Raw genomic sequence first — 18,416 nt, 5'->3', positions numbered from 1 at the left:
TTTGCAGAGGAGTTATTTAGTCCCCACTTAGGGATTGAGAGAAGGCTGTGTACAATCTGCAAATTGCTAGCTATACGCCTGCCTTATTAAACACTAGATTTAGAAGTAGGCAGGACAAGATAGTTTCAAAGGAAATAAAGATTGTAGATCAGCACAAAGCTGTAGATAGTGTGTCTTCTGACCTACGTCAAGCGTACAATGTTTTAGACAGACAATTGCTTATACATGTGTTAAAACAAATGTATAGTACTACTGCACATGTCTCGGAGTATGAATTATCTTATAAACACTTGTCAGCAAAACCTCAACACAACTGCATATAATTTAAACATATGTTTTCTGCCAAGTTACCAGAAAAAATATCTGCTGCATGAGATAAGTCAAAAGCTTCACCCTGAAAGGGAAATACTTCAGATCATGAGATTAATTTCCCAGTTAACCGAAAAGCAGGTGTCAAAATACTCCTATGTTTTACTGCCAATCTGCACAGAATTAATTTACATGCAAAACATGACAATTTAATCTTTGCCAGTCATGGAATGCTATTGAAAATAAAATGTCCTGTTCCTGCTGCAGTTGAATATGAAAAGTTTCTGGGTGTGGATTGCAGTTCAAAGAGAGGTCAAGTATATGGGGCAGAGATTTAGCTGGGAATATAGACACTTGGAAATGCAAAGTTGGAAAAGGACCAAGCATTTGTTTACAAGAGCTGCTCTTCCCGGTAACATGGATTGAAAAAGAGATTATCACTTACCTGCAGGGAATTGAGTATCACAAAGATATACGCCATGACGACAGAGAGCGGAACAAGGACTCCAGAGAGCCACGTGAGGCCGAGAATGGGCAAAAGCACCAGCACAGCTTTCACAGCAGCCCTGCAACACACAACACTGGCATCAGTATGAAGCAAAAAAAAAACACCCACAGGATAGTCTTATTAAAGACAAACCACTGCCTTCGCTCCTCGCAGGCAACTCAGTTGCCAGAGAAACAGAATATAATTATTCAAAGTAACTGTAGTCATTTTAGAAGCAACATTGTTCCCAGGGACTTTATTAACTGTACTCAAATTGACTATATAAAAAGGGCAAAATGGAAAACTGGGAAATGGTTGCCAGGTTTGGGTAATCGTTTTTAAAAGTCAAAAGCTGAAAAGGAGGTTCTGAAAAAGGGTGCAAGGATGAAATATTAACTGTCAGTTGTCTCCATGGAGTTTGATCGAGCTGCTGCATGCTCCCAGCTTTGTTTCAGATTACCAGCATTGGCAGTAATGTTTTGTTTTTTTACTTAAAGAGCAAGTTGATACTGCTCCTGAAGAGAAATGATTCAACACTGTCCTCTAGAGGCCTCTTACCTGAACAACATCTCTCACCTAATCTGATCGTAGGCTTGCTCAATGGGGCTGCTATTGACAGCAAGCATAATTGCCCGTCGCTTGGCAGTTGACATGGTGATCAGCACAACTCGCGTAAGCACAAACATGTTCACCTATGTAGCAATTAAAAGCGATTGGATTTTGTTACAACGTCATAAAAAGTCAACCCAAATTTAGTCTTGCAGCGCATTTTTTTCAGCTAAGACACACATATTGCAAAATTTAATGTCGGCTTCTAATTGAATAGACATTTTAAAAAGAGTATTGGATGTCCCATAGCGTTGCTCACTAAGTCTGAGCGAATGCTATTTTTGTAAATTGAGCCTGCAAAGATCAAAAAGCTAGCATCCCTCCTACTCCTAGCACAACCAAAGACATTAAAGGGAAGTGATATTAATTAAACATAGTGATGGAAGAATCAGCTACTCGTGTCCGGTGTGAGGGGTCGAGGCTGATGTTCAGTAAGTGTCATAGCAGAAGCACCTGAGAACTTTTTGTCGAATGTCTTTAGTTGATGTTAATCTAATCAAAAAAAGAACAATCTTGCCCGTCAGATGCAAAAAAAATGTATCATATAAACAGACTTTGCTCATTCATGTTGACTCAGATGTTATCATTCTCACCTTCGAGATAGAATGTTGTTTAAAGATTCAATCCCCCACTCCAGAATTTAAGCATGTAAATTCAGCACAGTACTGAAAGAGTGCTGCATTGTCAGAGGTTCCACCTTTTGAAGGAGTTGTTCTGGTGATTCAGATGAGCAGTAAGGATCCCACATTGCTAATCAAAGAGGAACAGTGTTCTCCTGCATTTGAGCCAACATTCCTCTCTCAACTAGCACCATTCAAAGCAAATTAACTGTCATGCACTACCTTAGCCTTCTTCCAAGACCCTGCGGTGCACAAAATTGGCTGCCACATTTGCCTACATAGCAACAAAGACAGCATTTCAAAAGTAACTCCATCGGTTGCGAGGCAGTTTCGGGTACTCCAAGTGCCTAATAAGGTACAATATAAATACCAGCTCTTTCTTCTTTCTCTATTGGCAACAACTTATGTTCTGCATTTGCAGATTCAAGCCAGGGTTACAACAAAACAGTCCAAGAAAGAAGCCAACCAGTACAACAGCATTTTCACAAACTGACTATAAGTAACTGCAACCAGTGAGTGTAACAGGTGTAGACAAAGCCAGACACCATATGTATCCTTAGTGCTCTTAGAAGTTGATCTAACTCAAATATTTTACACATCCCTCAGATGCTGTGGTGTTTAAAGTAACATATCTATCAAAGGGTATGTGTGCACTGTACAGTTGTTCTCACATATCAGCGAAAAGTTTTGTCAAGCTTGAACGTAGATATGTATTCGCCTTTGAATACTAAGGCCGAAATATGATTCTGAAATTCAATGGAAAATGAAGCCAGAATGGAGATGAATCACTTTTCCTTCTGGTCATGTTCCAGTATATTACAAATTTTTGGTCAATACTTTAACATATTGAACACAGACTATTAAAATGGCCACTGCAACCCATGTGACCTTTGGCATTTTGAGCTCCAGAAAGTCCTGAGTCTCAAGCAAATACCTAATCAAATATGGACATTCACTGCCATCCAAGGAATACACACATCCCCTTATTTAAGGATGGACCATCAACAAAAGGGCCACAGCACTCCAGATGGCTCATCTTTCTGTTTCGCCATGGATTAAAAAGACATTGAAACTCAAATGTGTATTAGATGAATGTAAATGGATCCCATCAACCTTCCATTGTATTATAATGGACCCTTATCCAAACTAGGCTGGGCAAATTTCAAGATGTCAACCAACAACACAGGATGTGTAATCAACACACCACCTCTTTTTGGGGAAAAAAAAGGACTTTGAATTTGTACAAGTCACGTGGTGAGGAAGTCATTTTGCTGTCAGCTTTTAAAATAACAGCAAGAAGCCGTTTTGCAGACAGAGTGGCATCAGAGGGCCAACAAGCCAGCTGCGCGTCATTAAGGACCCATGATAATAAACAGCAAAACTTTGAAAATGGGAGGACTACCCACCCCGCCCCAATTTCAAGTTCACTGGAGAACCAGCTTCCTGGAAATTTGACTACAAGAAGCCTCGCAGCTTACTGAGAATCCTGTTTTACAAAAACGTCACTTCAACTAAAGTATAAATTTCATCTGAGAAACCACCACAAAAGAGGCTGAGACAATCATAAATTGTAATTGTATTGTTTTACCTACATCTGTATCTAATCTTTAAGCGTGTGATAGTATGTGTGAGACGAGTGAGTGAGACGTCGCATTCTTCTAACCATCCAGGGCAAGTGTCTGATTATACATAACCTTCTTTATTTTAAAACACAAAAAGAGCTTGCTGTTGGACTTATTTGATTTGGACAATCACTCTCGAGAGAAAGAAAACACAAACTCCTTATGTACAAATATATTGATCATGGACAATAAGAAATTAACACACAAATTTTGTCGGTGACATTATTGTCTTTATAAGTAAAGGAAAAAGAAAGGGTTTTCATCTTTATATGACCTCCATAACCTCACAACATCACAAAATGCTTCAAAAGGCATTGAAGTACGTTTGAAGTAAAATCACTCCTGTAGTTAGAAACACTTGGCAGCAAGGTCCCAGAAACAGCAATAATGATCAGGGTTTTTTTTTAGTAAAGTTGGTTGAGGGATAAATGTTGGCCAGGACACCAGGGAACTTCGATGATCTTCTTTGCAAAGTGCCATGAGACCTTTTACATCCAATCAAGAGGACAAACATGGCTTCAGTTTAACATCTACCAGATGGACTGCAGCAGTTGTCACAGACAGAATTTGTGTGTTTCCTTATTCTGACTGCGATCAGTATGTTTGTATGCAAGAAGTGTGTGATTTCTTACCCTCAGAGTGAGTGTCCCAGTTAAATAATTCCAGCAGCAAGCTTTTCGTGAATTTAAAAATATAGAAGGTTTTTTATTATCAGACACTTACCCCAAATTTGTTGCATTGTTTCACTCACTCACCTCAAGCACACACACACACACAAAGATTAGATACAGATGAAGGCAATATACTATTACAGCTTATAATTATCTCAATCTCTTTCGTGGCAAGCCTGTCGTTTCTTGGATGAAATTGATGCTTTAGTTGACGTAAAGGTCTGGTAAAACAAAAGGTTCTCAGTAAGCTGAGAGATTCCTTGTAGCTGAATTTCCAGAAGGCTGATTCTCAGGTGATCTTTAACTGGAACAGGTTGGGGAATCCTTCTCTATTAGAATCTTTCACTTTTAAGGTATTGCTGTTTATTACCTTGGCTGCTTGGATGACTTGCCGCTGGTTCGATGGCTTTCAGTGGAACTGTCTGTCTGCAAGTAACTTCTTGCTGGTTTTAAAAGCGGACAACCAAATGGTTCATTCATCATGCGACTTCCACAAGCTCAAAATCCTTTCTACTAAGAAAATGGTGATATGTGTGTTGATTCCAAGCATCCTGCGTTGTCGCTTGACACCTTGAAATTCACCCAGCCTGATTTGAATGAAGAAACTATCATGATAGAATGGAAAGTTGGTAGGATCCATTCACGTCTGTCTTCCACACAAGTGAGTTTTGATGTCCCCTTTTATCCAGGGTGAAACAGAGAGTCAGGTTGTCTGGAATTCTATAGTCCTTTCATGTTGATCCATCCTTTTTTTAAAAAAAGTGCAAATTCCCCAGATGACTGAATGTCCATATTTTGATTAGGTAGAAAATTAGGACTGTTTGAAGCTTAAATGCCAAAGGTCACATGATTTGCAGCAGCCATTCTAACACTCTGTTTGTATCCAGTTTCAAAAGTATTGACTGAAATTCATAATATACTGAGGTTCAAGAAGGCGGCTCAACACCACCTTCTCAAGAGCAATTAGAGATAAGCAGCAAATACTGGCCTTGCCTGCAACACTCAAACCCCATGAATACACTTTAAAAACCCATCTGAATGACAGCATTTCCCACAGTACTGCATGAATTGACAGCCTAGCTGGTGTGCTGAAGTTTCAGGCATAGTGCAGGCACAGTGTTGCAACTGTGGCCCTTGGACTCAGGGACAAGTGTTCAAGTGCTGAGCCAAATCTGAATAACTTTTGGTGAGTGTGTACCAGCATCACACACCAGAAAAAAATGAGGAAACGTCTTGATGAAGTAAATTAGAAAAACATCGCAACTGCCAACAGTGAGTGGTTAGGATCTGGATTGCACTGCCTGAGTCTGTGGAGGAGGCAACTTCAACTGTGGCTTTCAGATAATTATCCAATTCCCTTTTGAAGAGAAAAAAAATGCAGGCCTACAGGGAAAGGAAGAAAATGGGTTTTGGGACTAGCTGAGTTGCTCTTTCAGAGAGCCACCCTGGACACATTGGGATTATGGCTCTATAGATAGTTAGATACAATGCATTGAAGGTCTTAAGCTTAAAAGTTAATTGATTCAAAACTTGATTGCATTCTTACCATGATAATGAAGATAACTGGCCCAACAAAGGCCCAAATCACTCCATTGTGAACATTCAGCCAGCAGTATCTGTCCGCAATGTACTTGTCATGTGCTGCTGCCAGTGTAATGGTTACTATTAAGACAGGGAGACCTAGAGTAGAAATGCAAGCAATCATTCCAAATAATGGCAGGTTTGAACAGCTAGACCAGGTAATGACAATTGGTCTGGACCAATTAAAATCAATTGTCACCGGTTGATAATACAAACTTTCCAGAATTATAATTGCAGAATATGTTACTACAGTGTCTAACATCTTTATGTTGATGAACATTGATGTTGACTTTTAAGAACACAAGACAAAAAATTGGTTGGTTAGGTCATGTCCAATTTTCCCCTCTGATAGATTTTATACCTTAAGTCCATGTAGGACTCTTCCCCCTCATTGATTCTTAGCCTGCAATCTGTACCCAGCCCAGGGATTCAACACCCACAGCATTTTCCTTTCATTGTAGATGGTCTGTGGCGATAGAAGCAATATTGCCTATCTTTATTCATTCAATTTCCTGAAGGAGCTAAAATAACTTATATAAAACCTTATTGAAGGTGACATTTTTACAAAAATTCTTCCAATAACTCACACTGTTCAACTCTGAACAATTAAAATGAACAAGACCACAGATTCTGTAGTTCCACAGAGAATATGAGCATCACCTTTCGTTCTTAACCCAAAAGCTTTCTTATCCATTCTTATCCAATCATATGATGTTAGCATACCTTTTTAAAAAAGATAATATAAATGTAACTGCTTTTGTTCAGAATTTATTTCACATAAACCAATGAAACATTATTCTAATCTCCAGGCTTCCTAGAATTTATTTGATGTGCTTTGTCCAGTTCTGCAATCTGCCCGATTTGAATGACCTGCTTACGTCCAGATCGCCCATGCCCTTCATCATTTCAAATGGATTGACACTACTCTGTCTTCTTTTCTCCAAGTTTGGGACCGTGATCCTCTTGTTATAATCTTAGAATTCTAACTCCTATAATTCTCTCCGAACAGTCACCAAAACATCATCATTGTGTTGAAGGTATGTCACCAGAATTTCACCCCAAATTCCAAATGTGGTCTTATCAATGAATTGTGCAGGATTAAATAGTTGCTTTGGCTTTGAATTAAATGCACCCCAGATTCACCCAAGTAAGCCCTGTAAAAAACAGCTTGACATGACTAGATTTATTCATTTCATTGCATACCTGTTTGTAAATGACTTGCCCCGATCTGCGTTACATTGATCCACACTAAAATCTATCTTTAAAACATTTCCTGCATTTTACTGCTATTTTGTTGCTTGTAAAGTGCTTTAGGACATCCTGTGGTCATGAAAGGTGCTATACAAACACAAGTTATTTCTATCTGATAACCTTTAACTTGCTCATTGCAACTACTGCAAATCCATTCAGTTCTGTCAACTTACTTCACCCCAGCATGTAACCATCAACAAGCCTCATGGTATTATGTTGACTCCACTCCCGAATGTTACTAATGTAATTATCTTTGCTCAGAACCATGACAAACAGGCATGGGATAACATTACAGTGAGTGACTGAGTTCTGAAGTTATTAAACATTTATTTCATGTGTCTGTCACTCTTCAGTAACTGAACATCATTCAGAAATTTAGAGGATTATAATAAACAGTAATATAAGATTGCCAACTCATCATAATGTTATGATGCCTTCTGATAGCTACATACTAGAATGAAGAAGGTAGATGGAACTGAATTGATCTGGAACAGTTATGTACAGTCACCCACCAATGTTATTCTTGCCTGTTCACGATTTTATACCCACTCACCCGCTATGCCTTGATTCTGAGGTCAGTGGCTTCAGCAATAATGACTTTAACCCCCTAAGGAGTATCCAACCCTTTTGTCTTCCCAAGCCACTTAAAGGTCTTACGGGTCACATATAAGGTTTAAATCAATGCTCCCCATTAACATAAAAATCTCAAGCTGCATAACCAAAATATGATGCTCTGATTTAGGATTTATTCAACAATGAGACAACAGCAAGAACAGTAATTTTCAAATCTTCAGGAAGTTCAAACAGGACAAACTAGTGGGTTGGAAATGAGTACAATTAAAACACAGTTACCTGGGCTTCACAGACTCTTGACCCACAAGTGACCTAGATTTTTGGACACCCCAGTCCTATAAACACTTAGTATAACTGCAATGTAGCAATAAAGTTAAATGACCAAAAATGTATTTATAAATTTATTTTGTTAGTTCACTGTTAAAATGGAATTACTCAAACAGAACTATAACTCATGTACAACCATTATCTTTGAATTTTCAGTAAAATACAATCCCATTGTTGCTATGGTCCAACCCATAATTTAGAAAACGTTACTAAGTGTGCATTTAATACGCTTGTTTTGTTAGTCCCTGTTAGAGTCAAGGGGCAGAATTTTCCGGTTGGTGGGGGGAACATGAGTGGACGCGGGCAGACCCGATCGCTGCCCTCAATCAGATCCGCCCTGCCATTTTACACGGGCGGGCCAACAAAGGCCCACCCAGCGTGAATCGCGGCTCCCAATGACAGTGAAAGTCAGCGGGCAGCAGCAGGACTGCAATGACCACCGGGTCCAATGGTGACCCGGCCTGTTTTAAAAAGCTGCTGAAGCCTTTCAAAGGTTACGAATCATGGTCAGTGGAAGGGCTCCCCAGAGCACTGCTGGTGAGCAGGCCAGGCAGGAGGGTAGGGCAGGGGGGGCACTGTGCCCCTCGTTTTTCCAATGATTGCCTTGCTGCCCTCCTCGAGGAGGTGGCAGCATGACAGGAGGTCCTCATACCCCAGGATGGGAGGAGGAGGCCCCCCCATATGACCGAACGTGCCTGGGAGGAGGTGGCGGAGGTGGTGAGCTCCCGTGACGTGGTGCGGCGCACCTGGATCCAGTGCCACAGGCGCTTCAGGAAGTGTGAGCACCATGTTGGCATTGGTCACTTAGCCCAGCAGATAGGCTTTCCCCCCTGGTGCCCCACACACCCCCTCCTAAGCCTGAGCGTCGTGACTGCATTGAATCATTGACGACAAGTGTCCTTCGCTGGGTGGGCTAGCAGATATTGCCCATGCCGAGGTCACCCTGAGAGGGCGGTGAAGAGATGGGTTCTGCACCCGCAGCATGTGGTACACTGAGACCCACATGACTGTTTTGGGGGCAACCTGGAGGAGCTGCACCCAGGCGCAGGGCTGGAACTCCAGGACAGGTCAAAGTCAGGGTGATGACATACTGGGAGGGGAGCTTCAAGGTGACGTGGCACCGATCGATCTGCTGCCCTCTGCACTCCACGTGCTTGCGCCTCCTTGCTATGGAAGGTTAGACCGTGTGGTAGCTAATGTGATGGAGGCAGCATTTGGCCAAGGGTGGCGGGGGGTTGGAGACAGGCCCAGCATCTTTGTGTGAGTGTTCGGCAGCAGCGGGGTGAGGAGGCATTGGAGATCAGCAATGTCCCACTCTGGTTGGGGTGGGCCGTCCGTGAAGAGAGTCCAGGTACAAGTTGCACTAATCAATGCTCTTCTCTCCTTTTCAGGAGAAGAATGCACATAATGCCCCCGAGCAGGTGAGGACTGGTGACAGCCCAACACAGTTGGCGATTCTCAGCCACTTCGAGCAGGAGGCCCTAGATTTGAGAAGCGCCATGTGCCCAGGTCCACTGGTGTCGGTGAGGCTGGGGTGCCACGGGCAGGTATGTTTGCCCAGCAGTGAGGTCACCATTGTTCTCCCAGCAGCCACGGCAGTGCTGAATGTTCAGTGATTGAAGTTTGCAACAGACTTGACCATTGCTTATGGAAAGATGAGTGCATAATGATCCGGGGGACAGGGATACACATTGACATTGTCTCCACGTTAACTGATCCAATGTCCTTGTTCTTCCTTTCAGCATCGTTGGAGCAGGGTCGGGAGGAGGAGCAGCAGGGACCCCCTCTCACACCTGAGGGCCCTGAAGTCTCACCAGTGTCACACCATCTCTGCCAGGCAGGCACCAGGGCAGACACTAGCACCTCGGAGGGAATTAGAACATTGGCTAGTGTCCAGGGCACAGCGGTGAGGGCATTTCACAGTTACTGGAGGAGCTGGTAGAGACAGAGAGTGCCCATAGTGCCAGCAGTCGGAGGACTGCAGGGGATCAGGCACATGCTCAGTCGGTGCCTGATGATGTCCCTCTGGAGTTGTCTGCGATGCAGCAAGCGCAGGAAATGCGGCCAGGTGTGCGGGAACATCTGGGGGAAATACATGAGGCTATGCTTGGCTTGGTGACCGTGGTAGAGGAGTCTACGTGGACTATCGCTGAAACAATGAGCCACATGTCCGAGCGCCATGCATCCTCCATGGAGAGAGTGGCGACTCTCATGGAGAGGCTCCTCCAGCAGACCCATCAGGGCTTCCTGGGGATGCGCACTGATCAGCAAGCCCTCACATTGGTATTGACCTCAGTTGGTCAGTGCCAGTGTGGGAGATGGTCTGGGCTCCAAGTTTCCCAGCTCGGTGCCCATCCATTCACAGTGAGCAGGGAGGTCCCGAAGCAACCTCACATCCACACAGCAGCTGCCTGTCATCTCTACGGGCTCCTCTCAGGGCGCTCCAGATGAGGGCAGCAGCTCCTCCGCCTCTCTGCCAGTGATCGTTGCATCCAGTGAGGCTGCAACGACTAGGGCGATGCCAGCTGTGGAACTGGCAGCTCCCTCCCAGGCAGGGCCAGCACAGGCTCCACAGGCCAGAGGACAACCGCCAAGGTCATGGAGGCCAACAGGACAGCAGAGTGAGCAGGCTGTCTCAGATACCACTCCCAGTGAGGGGGCAGCACCAAGGCGTAGCACCCGAAAACGTAAACATAAAGCACCACAGGTTTATCATTGGTGCTTTTTTGTTGGCCCGCAATGAGGTCTTTATGAGTTGGTGTGATTTTGAACACCTTTGTCACTTTGTTTCCTAAAATTTCTTTGCTTGCAATATTAAATTCTGACATGTCACCATGGCTGAGGATGCCTCTTTTGTTCTGCAGGTGGATGGTTATCAATAATGTAATGAGTGTTTTGTGGGCCAGTCAGCTTTATTAACAAGGACCTTAGTTAATGTTCCTAACCAGGCAGATTTTGCACTTAGGTATCGAGTATGGAGCCTACAGCCCAGGCCTGTCCTGAAGGTCCATATGTGGTGTGTTGGCTGAAGGTTCACTGGATTAAAGCCTCCCGGGTGTCCCTGCCTCCCTGGAGTATGCCCGGGTCAGTGTCTACCCCCTCAGCATTTCCCCATGCATGCTCATCCTCGGACTCACTGCTGGACTCATCGTGTGCAGCCGCAGCCACTGCGTCGACATCTTCATCGTCCACTGCGTCCGCACTGTCCTTTCCAGCGTAAGATTGTGGAGAGCGCAGCATGCAACCACTATCAGCGACACACAATCTGGGGGGTACCAGAGTGCGCCCCCTGAGCGGTCCAGGCATCGGAAGCGCATCTTGAGAAGACCGATGGTTCTCTCCACCACAGCCCTTGTGGTGCCGTAGCTCCTATTGTACCGCTGCTCAGCTTCTGTTCTTGGATGGCGGAGAGGCGTCATGAGCCACCTTCTGAGGGGATAGCCCTTGTCACCCAGCAGCCATCCATCCAGCCGGGCTGGAGCATCTGGGAGTGTCTGAGGATGTAGGCGTTGTGGGAGCTACCTGGGCACCTTGCACAGACTTGTAGAATCTGCATCCTGTGATCACACACTATCTGCACGTTCATGGAGTGGAATCCCTTCCTGCTGAGGAAGGCACCGGGCTCACCTGCTGGTGCCTTGATGGCCACATGTGTACAGTCTATAACACCCTGGACACGGGGGAAGCCAGCAATGGCCGCGAAGCCTCTGGCTCATTCTGTCTGGCTTGCCTGGTTCCAACGGTAGAGGGTGAAGGTCAATGCACGCCTGAACAGAGCGTCTGTGACCTGCTTGATACAAGTGTGGACAGCTGATTGGGGGACACCACAAAGATCACCCATGAACTCCTGGAAGGAGCCAGAGGCATAGAATCTGAGAGCAACTGTGACCTTTAGCGCCACTGGCATGGGGTGTCCACCCACACAGCTCGCGATCTCAGGCCCAATCATCTGACACATATAGTTGACTGTCTCCCTTGAGAGAAGGAGCCTCCTTCAGCACTGCACCTCAGACATATTGAGGAAGCTGCTTTGCCGCCTCTATACCCTGGCAGCAGGATAGTGGCGTCTTCTGCAGTCCCTTCCACCTTGGACAACGTCTTGGCCCTAAACCCCTCGTGCCTGCACCTGTCCTCCCAAAGATGGCTCCCCTGGAGGCTGAATGTGCACTCCTGGCCTCCTCCCCCTTCTAGCCCTCTCTTCCTCCTCAGAGGAGGTGCCTCCAGTGGAGAGTTCAACTCCCATTCCCAGGCTAAGGGAAGGCTTCCTGAAACCTGCAGGCCCAAAAAGGATTCCTCACTGCAGAGTGCTGACCTGAAGGTTGAGAGACCAGACCAAGCAGATGTTATGCGTTTTGAAGAATTGCAGATCACACAGGCAAGTATCAGTAACTTTGAAAAACCAATATGTGACAGAGCACATTCGCAACCCCGCTGAGCCCTCTTATCCTGCCCGTGGGTGAGATTTATACAAATGTGTCCTACCCACCTGCCCGTTGCACCCGTGCACTGACCCGAAGATTGTACGGGCGCCGAAAAATCGCCATCGATTGGCTCCTCAAGGGCCTTAAGTGGCCCGTTAATTAATGGCGGGTGCAAATAGGACATCAACGCGTGCGCGCCCAACGAAATATTGCGATGGCGTGCAGGGACACACTCGCCCGATGTCACCACACGTCATTTTAAGCGCAGGCATGTGGAACCAGCACTCCAACCGGAAAATTCTAGCCATGGTGTATATGGAATGGAATATCTGGATTCTCAGTGATTGCAAAACTGTTGCAGAACAATTAAGAAAAATTACATTTTTTCTATTTTTTTACATTTTCCTGAATCATTTAAATCTAAGAGAAACAGGGGAATTTACCCTTGTCTATGTCAAAATGAAGTTGAACCAAACCTGCAATGCAATTTTTAGATGAACTTAATCAATTGGCAACTATAGCTCATTTTATACATAAATTGGGCAGTTGTAACAGTGGCATTAGAGAAACATGGGAGCAGCACCAATGCACCAAAGTTTAAAAACTAGTTTCAATGGTTTCACGTGTAACTTTCAAGTAACTTACCCCAGCCGATAAGATAGTAATATTTCATTCTCCGTTCCTCACTTAAATTGACAGTAACCACCTTACTCCAGAGGAGCAGTCCCTCCACCATCATCCATGCAAAAGCAGCCATAAAGAACAAATGCAGGAGGGCAGTAACAGCAGTGCAGGCAGTCTAGAACAAAGATGCAGCAGATTAGCTGTCTCGTCATGAGTATCTCCAACCATTTGAGATCATTTTCTGGCACTTTAGATATTACTTACCATTTGTTTGCTGGGACCAGATGTAAAACTACTAATATGGCTGCGTTTCTATCACATGACCTGCATACTATGCTTCATTTGTACTTGGCTGCCTTGGATTCGGGCATTTCTCTGACACATTCCATAACTTACTTGAGATTAAGTAACTCGTGTGCCTCATTGTGGTACATCCAGTTCCAAGGGCACCAACAAGTTGCCTCATCAAATACATAAAGTGTTCAGTGCCAACTTCCTCAAAAAATTCACTTTAAACCAACTCCTCACCTAGGGCAACCTGACTTCAATAATACTCAGGCCACACATTCATTTCCCTGTGTTCCTATGTTCATACTTATTAGTGTGTGGCACTGGAAGCAATTGGGAGATTACTACCTTTGAAGTCCTGCTTATTAAATTCTTTCCCAGCATCCTAAAAGCTGGCTGTAGGACCGCATCCCTCTTTCTACCTGGGTCATTGGTACTGATGACTCCTCCAGCTATGCACCCTCCCCGTCAGAGTGCTCTCCAGTCACTCACAGACACATATCTGTTCCACTAACTACTGATTTCTCCATCATTGGTGCTTTCCTGATCATCCTCCTCTCACCAACACACCCTCCCCTCCCCACCTCTACAGATGAGCTGCCTATTGTGGATTTGGCTCCAGTTGTACTCCCCAGAGGAACCATCAACTTCCCCAATATTCAGAATGGAATGCTAGTTACAGGGCAAGATGCCCTCAGGGAACTCCTGCACCACCTGGCTGGTCCTCTTTGTCTGGCAATCATCCATTCCCTCTTTGACTGCACAATCTTAAGCTGTGGAGTGACAATCGCCTTCAATATCAGGACATATACATAGGAATAAGTGAGAAGCTGAAATATCAAAAATAAACTGAAAAATATATTTTAAAAATCATGCAAGTTTTAAATTTTATTCAGATGGAATGAGTCTACGCACTTGTAAAATTGTTTTTTTTTCCGGGCCAGAGAGGCTGCTCAGCAGCAGGCATAAATTAGTATGCTATTAAAAATTGATTACTCTGGTTCAAACAAGGTATAGTGTTTTTGTTAGTTTTACAGCAAGAATAGAGTGTAAAGAATTGCAGTTCACATCAAATTATTGCTTCTGTACTGAATGCGTTATGAAGCCCACAACAGAGCACACTATGGAGGAGCATTTAACTGTGCACGTGCAGATGCCAGAGCTTTGTCAATTTCACACAGTAATGACAATGAGTGCTGACAGTTTTGCCATCATTACAACTGCAAATTCCAGACTAATATCTTTAAGATAAAATGCAAAACAAAAGTTAAGGAAGGAATATATAGCAGGAATGGATGAATATAAAGTAGGAAGGACAAGAGTAAAGCTCTGAAACTATTTAAAGTTGTTTCATTTTATTTGTACAACATTAATAAAGATGGCATTATTACTACACTATTTTGTGCTTCTTCAGTGATGCAAAGCATAAGCTAAATAACAAACATATCAATGATGGGAGCATAAACTGACATCCACATCAGCATATAAAACAGCAGTAGCACAAAATATAATATTGGTATTATCAACCGCAACTCCCTTTCTAATTTCCTTTCTACTTAAAAGTATGTCTATCGACAGAGCACAGGATTCACTACAATTATTAGTAGCCTAATGGTTAGCATAATTATTCTTGGTCAAAATCTTAAAACACTTCACTATTTTCTTTTTCCACAGCTGGGAGGCCATTCCCAATTATTTATCTTGCATGTGTATCCTCTAAAGTTCCTCATTTGGTAAGGGTAGTGGGGAAATGAGCCATAGAGACCAGTAAGACCTCAGTTCAATCTCTGTTCTGCTGAGAGGGTTAGGTGATTTTGCACCAGGGAAGGAATAGAACAGTTAGCAGAGTTGGAAATGTGGACCCAGCAATGCTTTTACCCCTGGTCATTATGTACAGAATGAGTCAGTTGAGAACAAGGTCAGGCTCAACTGTGATGCCCCATTGGTGTGGCACCCCTCGTAGTGCTCACTCAGTAAGTTCACACTTGCAGAACAACCACTTGGGTTATAGGATGACTGGACGCAGCCAGCATCATAGCTCCATAGCTCTGCATGGCCTGAGTGGGTGTCAGTGTGGAAGGTGGGGGAGTGCGGTGGTGGTGCGTGGTGGGAAGGCAACAAGGTGGAAACACCAAGTCATGATACTTGTTTAGATGAAAGACAAAATCCTTCTACATATCTTTCAGATGACACATTAACCCAAGGCCCAATCTGCTATCTTAGGTAAACATAAGAGATTCCATTGTGCTATTTCAACGAAAATCATCCAATATTTATCATTCAATCAACATCAAGGTCTGGTCATTATCTCATTGCTGTTTGTGGGATCTTGCTGTACACAAAATGGTTACTATGGGCCAGAATTTCCCAGGAGTGACAATCAAAGTTGGATTGCCACTCCGCTCCTTTTTTCCTACCTTAATCAGGAGCTGCACCCTCCTTGCCCGGTCTTCCGACTCGGGCCGGGTGAGAAAAGTGCAGTGCAGCAGGGTCCCCGAGGCCGTTCGTACAGACTCGAAATGTTCACTTTGTCTTTCTCTCCACAGATGCTGTCAGACCTGCTGTTTTTCCAGCAGTTTTTGTTTTTGGCCCCAAGGCCTTCCTTTACTGCAGGGCAGCAGAGTCAGATGAAAGGAAGCCACGTCTCCTTTTTACACCACCCCGTAAAGCAGGTAAGTTTAAAAAGTCCTAGCCACTTTGAGAAGCCAGAGAGAAGGTAAGTGTGTAAGGTAAGTGGGTAGGATGGAGGAAGGGGTGCAGGGGGGTGGTGGGGGACTTGGGTGGTCAGTGGAGGGGGGTTAGGTTGGGTCAATCATGTCGGGAGGGTAATCAAGGGGATGGGGGCACTCAGGAGGGAAGCCGGAGGTGGTGGGGGGGCAGTCCTATAGTTACCCAGGAGTTAGAAATGGTATTAATTCTAACTTTGCCTGGGTAGCTATTCTGGTAAGATAGTTGGAACTATCCAAAGTCTCCGATTTGAATCAGAGTGTTGGATGGTTCCCAGTGCAGGGTAATTGGCCAATTGGATATTTGAATTTCCCGGGAAGTTGCTAGGCAATCCTTACAAGGGGACTTGTGGAGGATCTTTCCAACACATCATCTGAGGTACCTCCCAGGTACGACCACCACACCACACCTCACTCCCGGAGATCGGAAGCTATGGGCCTGAGTTTCAATCCAAGTTCTTTTTCTATGATCATTAACAATAATAAATATTTCAGGTAAAGTAGTCCATTTTTAAATGTTCTTTCCTATTTGAACATAATCATTACACTACACAATATACCATAACCTCACAGCAAGAACGTTTTCCTTTGGACACAGAGAGGTTCCTCCAAATCATTCAGAGAAGAGCTAATGGATTAAGCTTCCATCCATAATGCCTTTAGCTCAAACTGGTCCAAGGTAACATGGGTTTTAGACTTCAGACCTCTTCTGAGCATGATCTGCAGATGTCAATGAGGGGAATTTTAATTTACTTGACTCATTGGGAGTTTGTAGGGGGGCGGGGGAGTTGTGGGGAAGGGTGGAATTAGGGAGCAGTCAAGAGGAGGCCGCAGGACCATGTAGGTCTGTGCCCCAACCAGTGGGTGCAGGTAGGGGGTAAAAAATTTCAGGCCTCAGTGGGGGCGGAGAATTGGAAGGGTCGGCATGGGGATCCAACCACAGGGGTTCGGCCAGGCAGTTACCTCCTAATTCAGCAGAACCTTGCCTCTGTTTAGCTTTTGAGGTTCCCTGGGGCCCAAGGTTCCTGGCCAGCCTGTATTAAATTTTAAATGGTGAAAACCAACATGTAGCCTCATGATAATATTTAAATATGGTCAGCCACTCCCCTTCTCGTCTTCATTAAAACCGGAATTGGGCAGGTTGGGGTCGGGGTTCAGATTTTTAACACTTTAACTCCTCAGTTAACCCAAGGCTGCCCATTTTAGGAGGTTAAATTTCCCCGCATGGACCCATAGGAGATGCTGAAAAAGACTGTGGACCGTTGACTTTCAGTGTTTATACTTAAAAGCATTGACCTGCAAAGCAGTAATATTCCAACATTCTACCTCCACTAATGGTTGTTGGTGTCCTGCTCAGCTACCTGGAATACCTCATTTATTTTTTATTACACGCCTGTAAAGTGCCTTGGGACCTTTTACAATAAACATGTTGTATAAATGTAAGCTGTAATAGAGGGCAACACCCTTAACATACCTTACTGTTTGTTGCTGAGTCACTGCTCAGTAACACCACTTGTGCTGCAATCAGAGCTACAAACAAGTTCTTGTGAATGGAGGTTCGGTCAGATTTTGGAATACTAGAGATTTAAACAAAGACGAAAATTACAATCATTTGGCATTTTTTGGTCACTTTAAGGAAATATTCATCTGGTAACACAGCCCATTATAGAGGTAATTTAGACTGGGAAGGGCTGTAACTGCGGTTGGGATCTTGTCACATCATTCCAACATATCATACCCGTCAACATCATTTAGATTTAGCAGGACTTATCAAAGTATCTATAAAACAGCAATTCTAATACAATACTTACTCCAGCACTGTGAAAAGAGTCAAGGTCACCACTAAGGCACAGAGTGAGGCTCCAGATCCAATGAAGGTCAGTTTGTTTAAGATCATCTCCGTCTCCAAACCCCACTGTGTAAGACATCAGATCAACAAAATGTTGCTGCAACAGTTGATTTGGCAAAATGCATTACAGTGGACAGCTATTTACTGTCACTTTATATTCCATAATATGCACAATTATCAAAGCCAAGCCCACGGAGGAGTACGTATAACATATGCTGCAGTACAAAAGTCACTTTGTCACAATCTTGCCCCACACCTCACAGCAAAAAGGAGGCTGGGGCCAACTGATGACATCTCACTGTCCCCTTAAAACCCTCATGGATCACACCCTGCCAATACACTTCCAAATGAGCCCCCGATTCACCATCCATTGCTTGCTTAACCCAAGCCTTTTCGATCTGCAGAGAGCTCTGTACCGCCCCAATGTGCATTATGTTCAAGTAGCATGTATCTATAAC

General features: G+C 44.2%; 1 protein-coding gene across 1 annotated transcript in view; it reads right to left on the bottom strand.

The window, feature by feature from the left end:
- LOC144692711 (adhesion G protein-coupled receptor D2) overlaps positions 1–18,416 on the bottom strand; it is a 290,395-nt gene that overhangs the window by 231,171 nt on the left and 40,808 nt on the right. The window contains exons 12-17 of the mRNA XM_078561799.1: positions 17,921–18,024; positions 17,584–17,686; positions 13,117–13,270; positions 5,865–5,998; positions 1,373–1,488; positions 755–875 (exon numbers count right to left, since the gene is read on the bottom strand). Of these exons, the coding sequence (XP_078417925.1) occupies positions 755–875; positions 1,373–1,488; positions 5,865–5,998; positions 13,117–13,270; positions 17,584–17,686; positions 17,921–18,024 (732 nt within the window). The remainder of the gene's footprint in view (positions 1–754; positions 876–1,372; positions 1,489–5,864; positions 5,999–13,116; positions 13,271–17,583; positions 17,687–17,920; positions 18,025–18,416) is intronic.

The sequence above is a fragment of the Cetorhinus maximus genome, chromosome 17 (genome assembly GCF_964194155.1).
Source record: "Cetorhinus maximus chromosome 17, sCetMax3.hap1.1, whole genome shotgun sequence".
Classification (NCBI taxonomy): domain Eukaryota; kingdom Metazoa; phylum Chordata; class Chondrichthyes; order Lamniformes; family Cetorhinidae; genus Cetorhinus; species Cetorhinus maximus.
The sequence above is the reverse complement of the archived record's forward strand: the minus strand, read 5'-3'. Positions and strand labels throughout refer to the sequence as shown.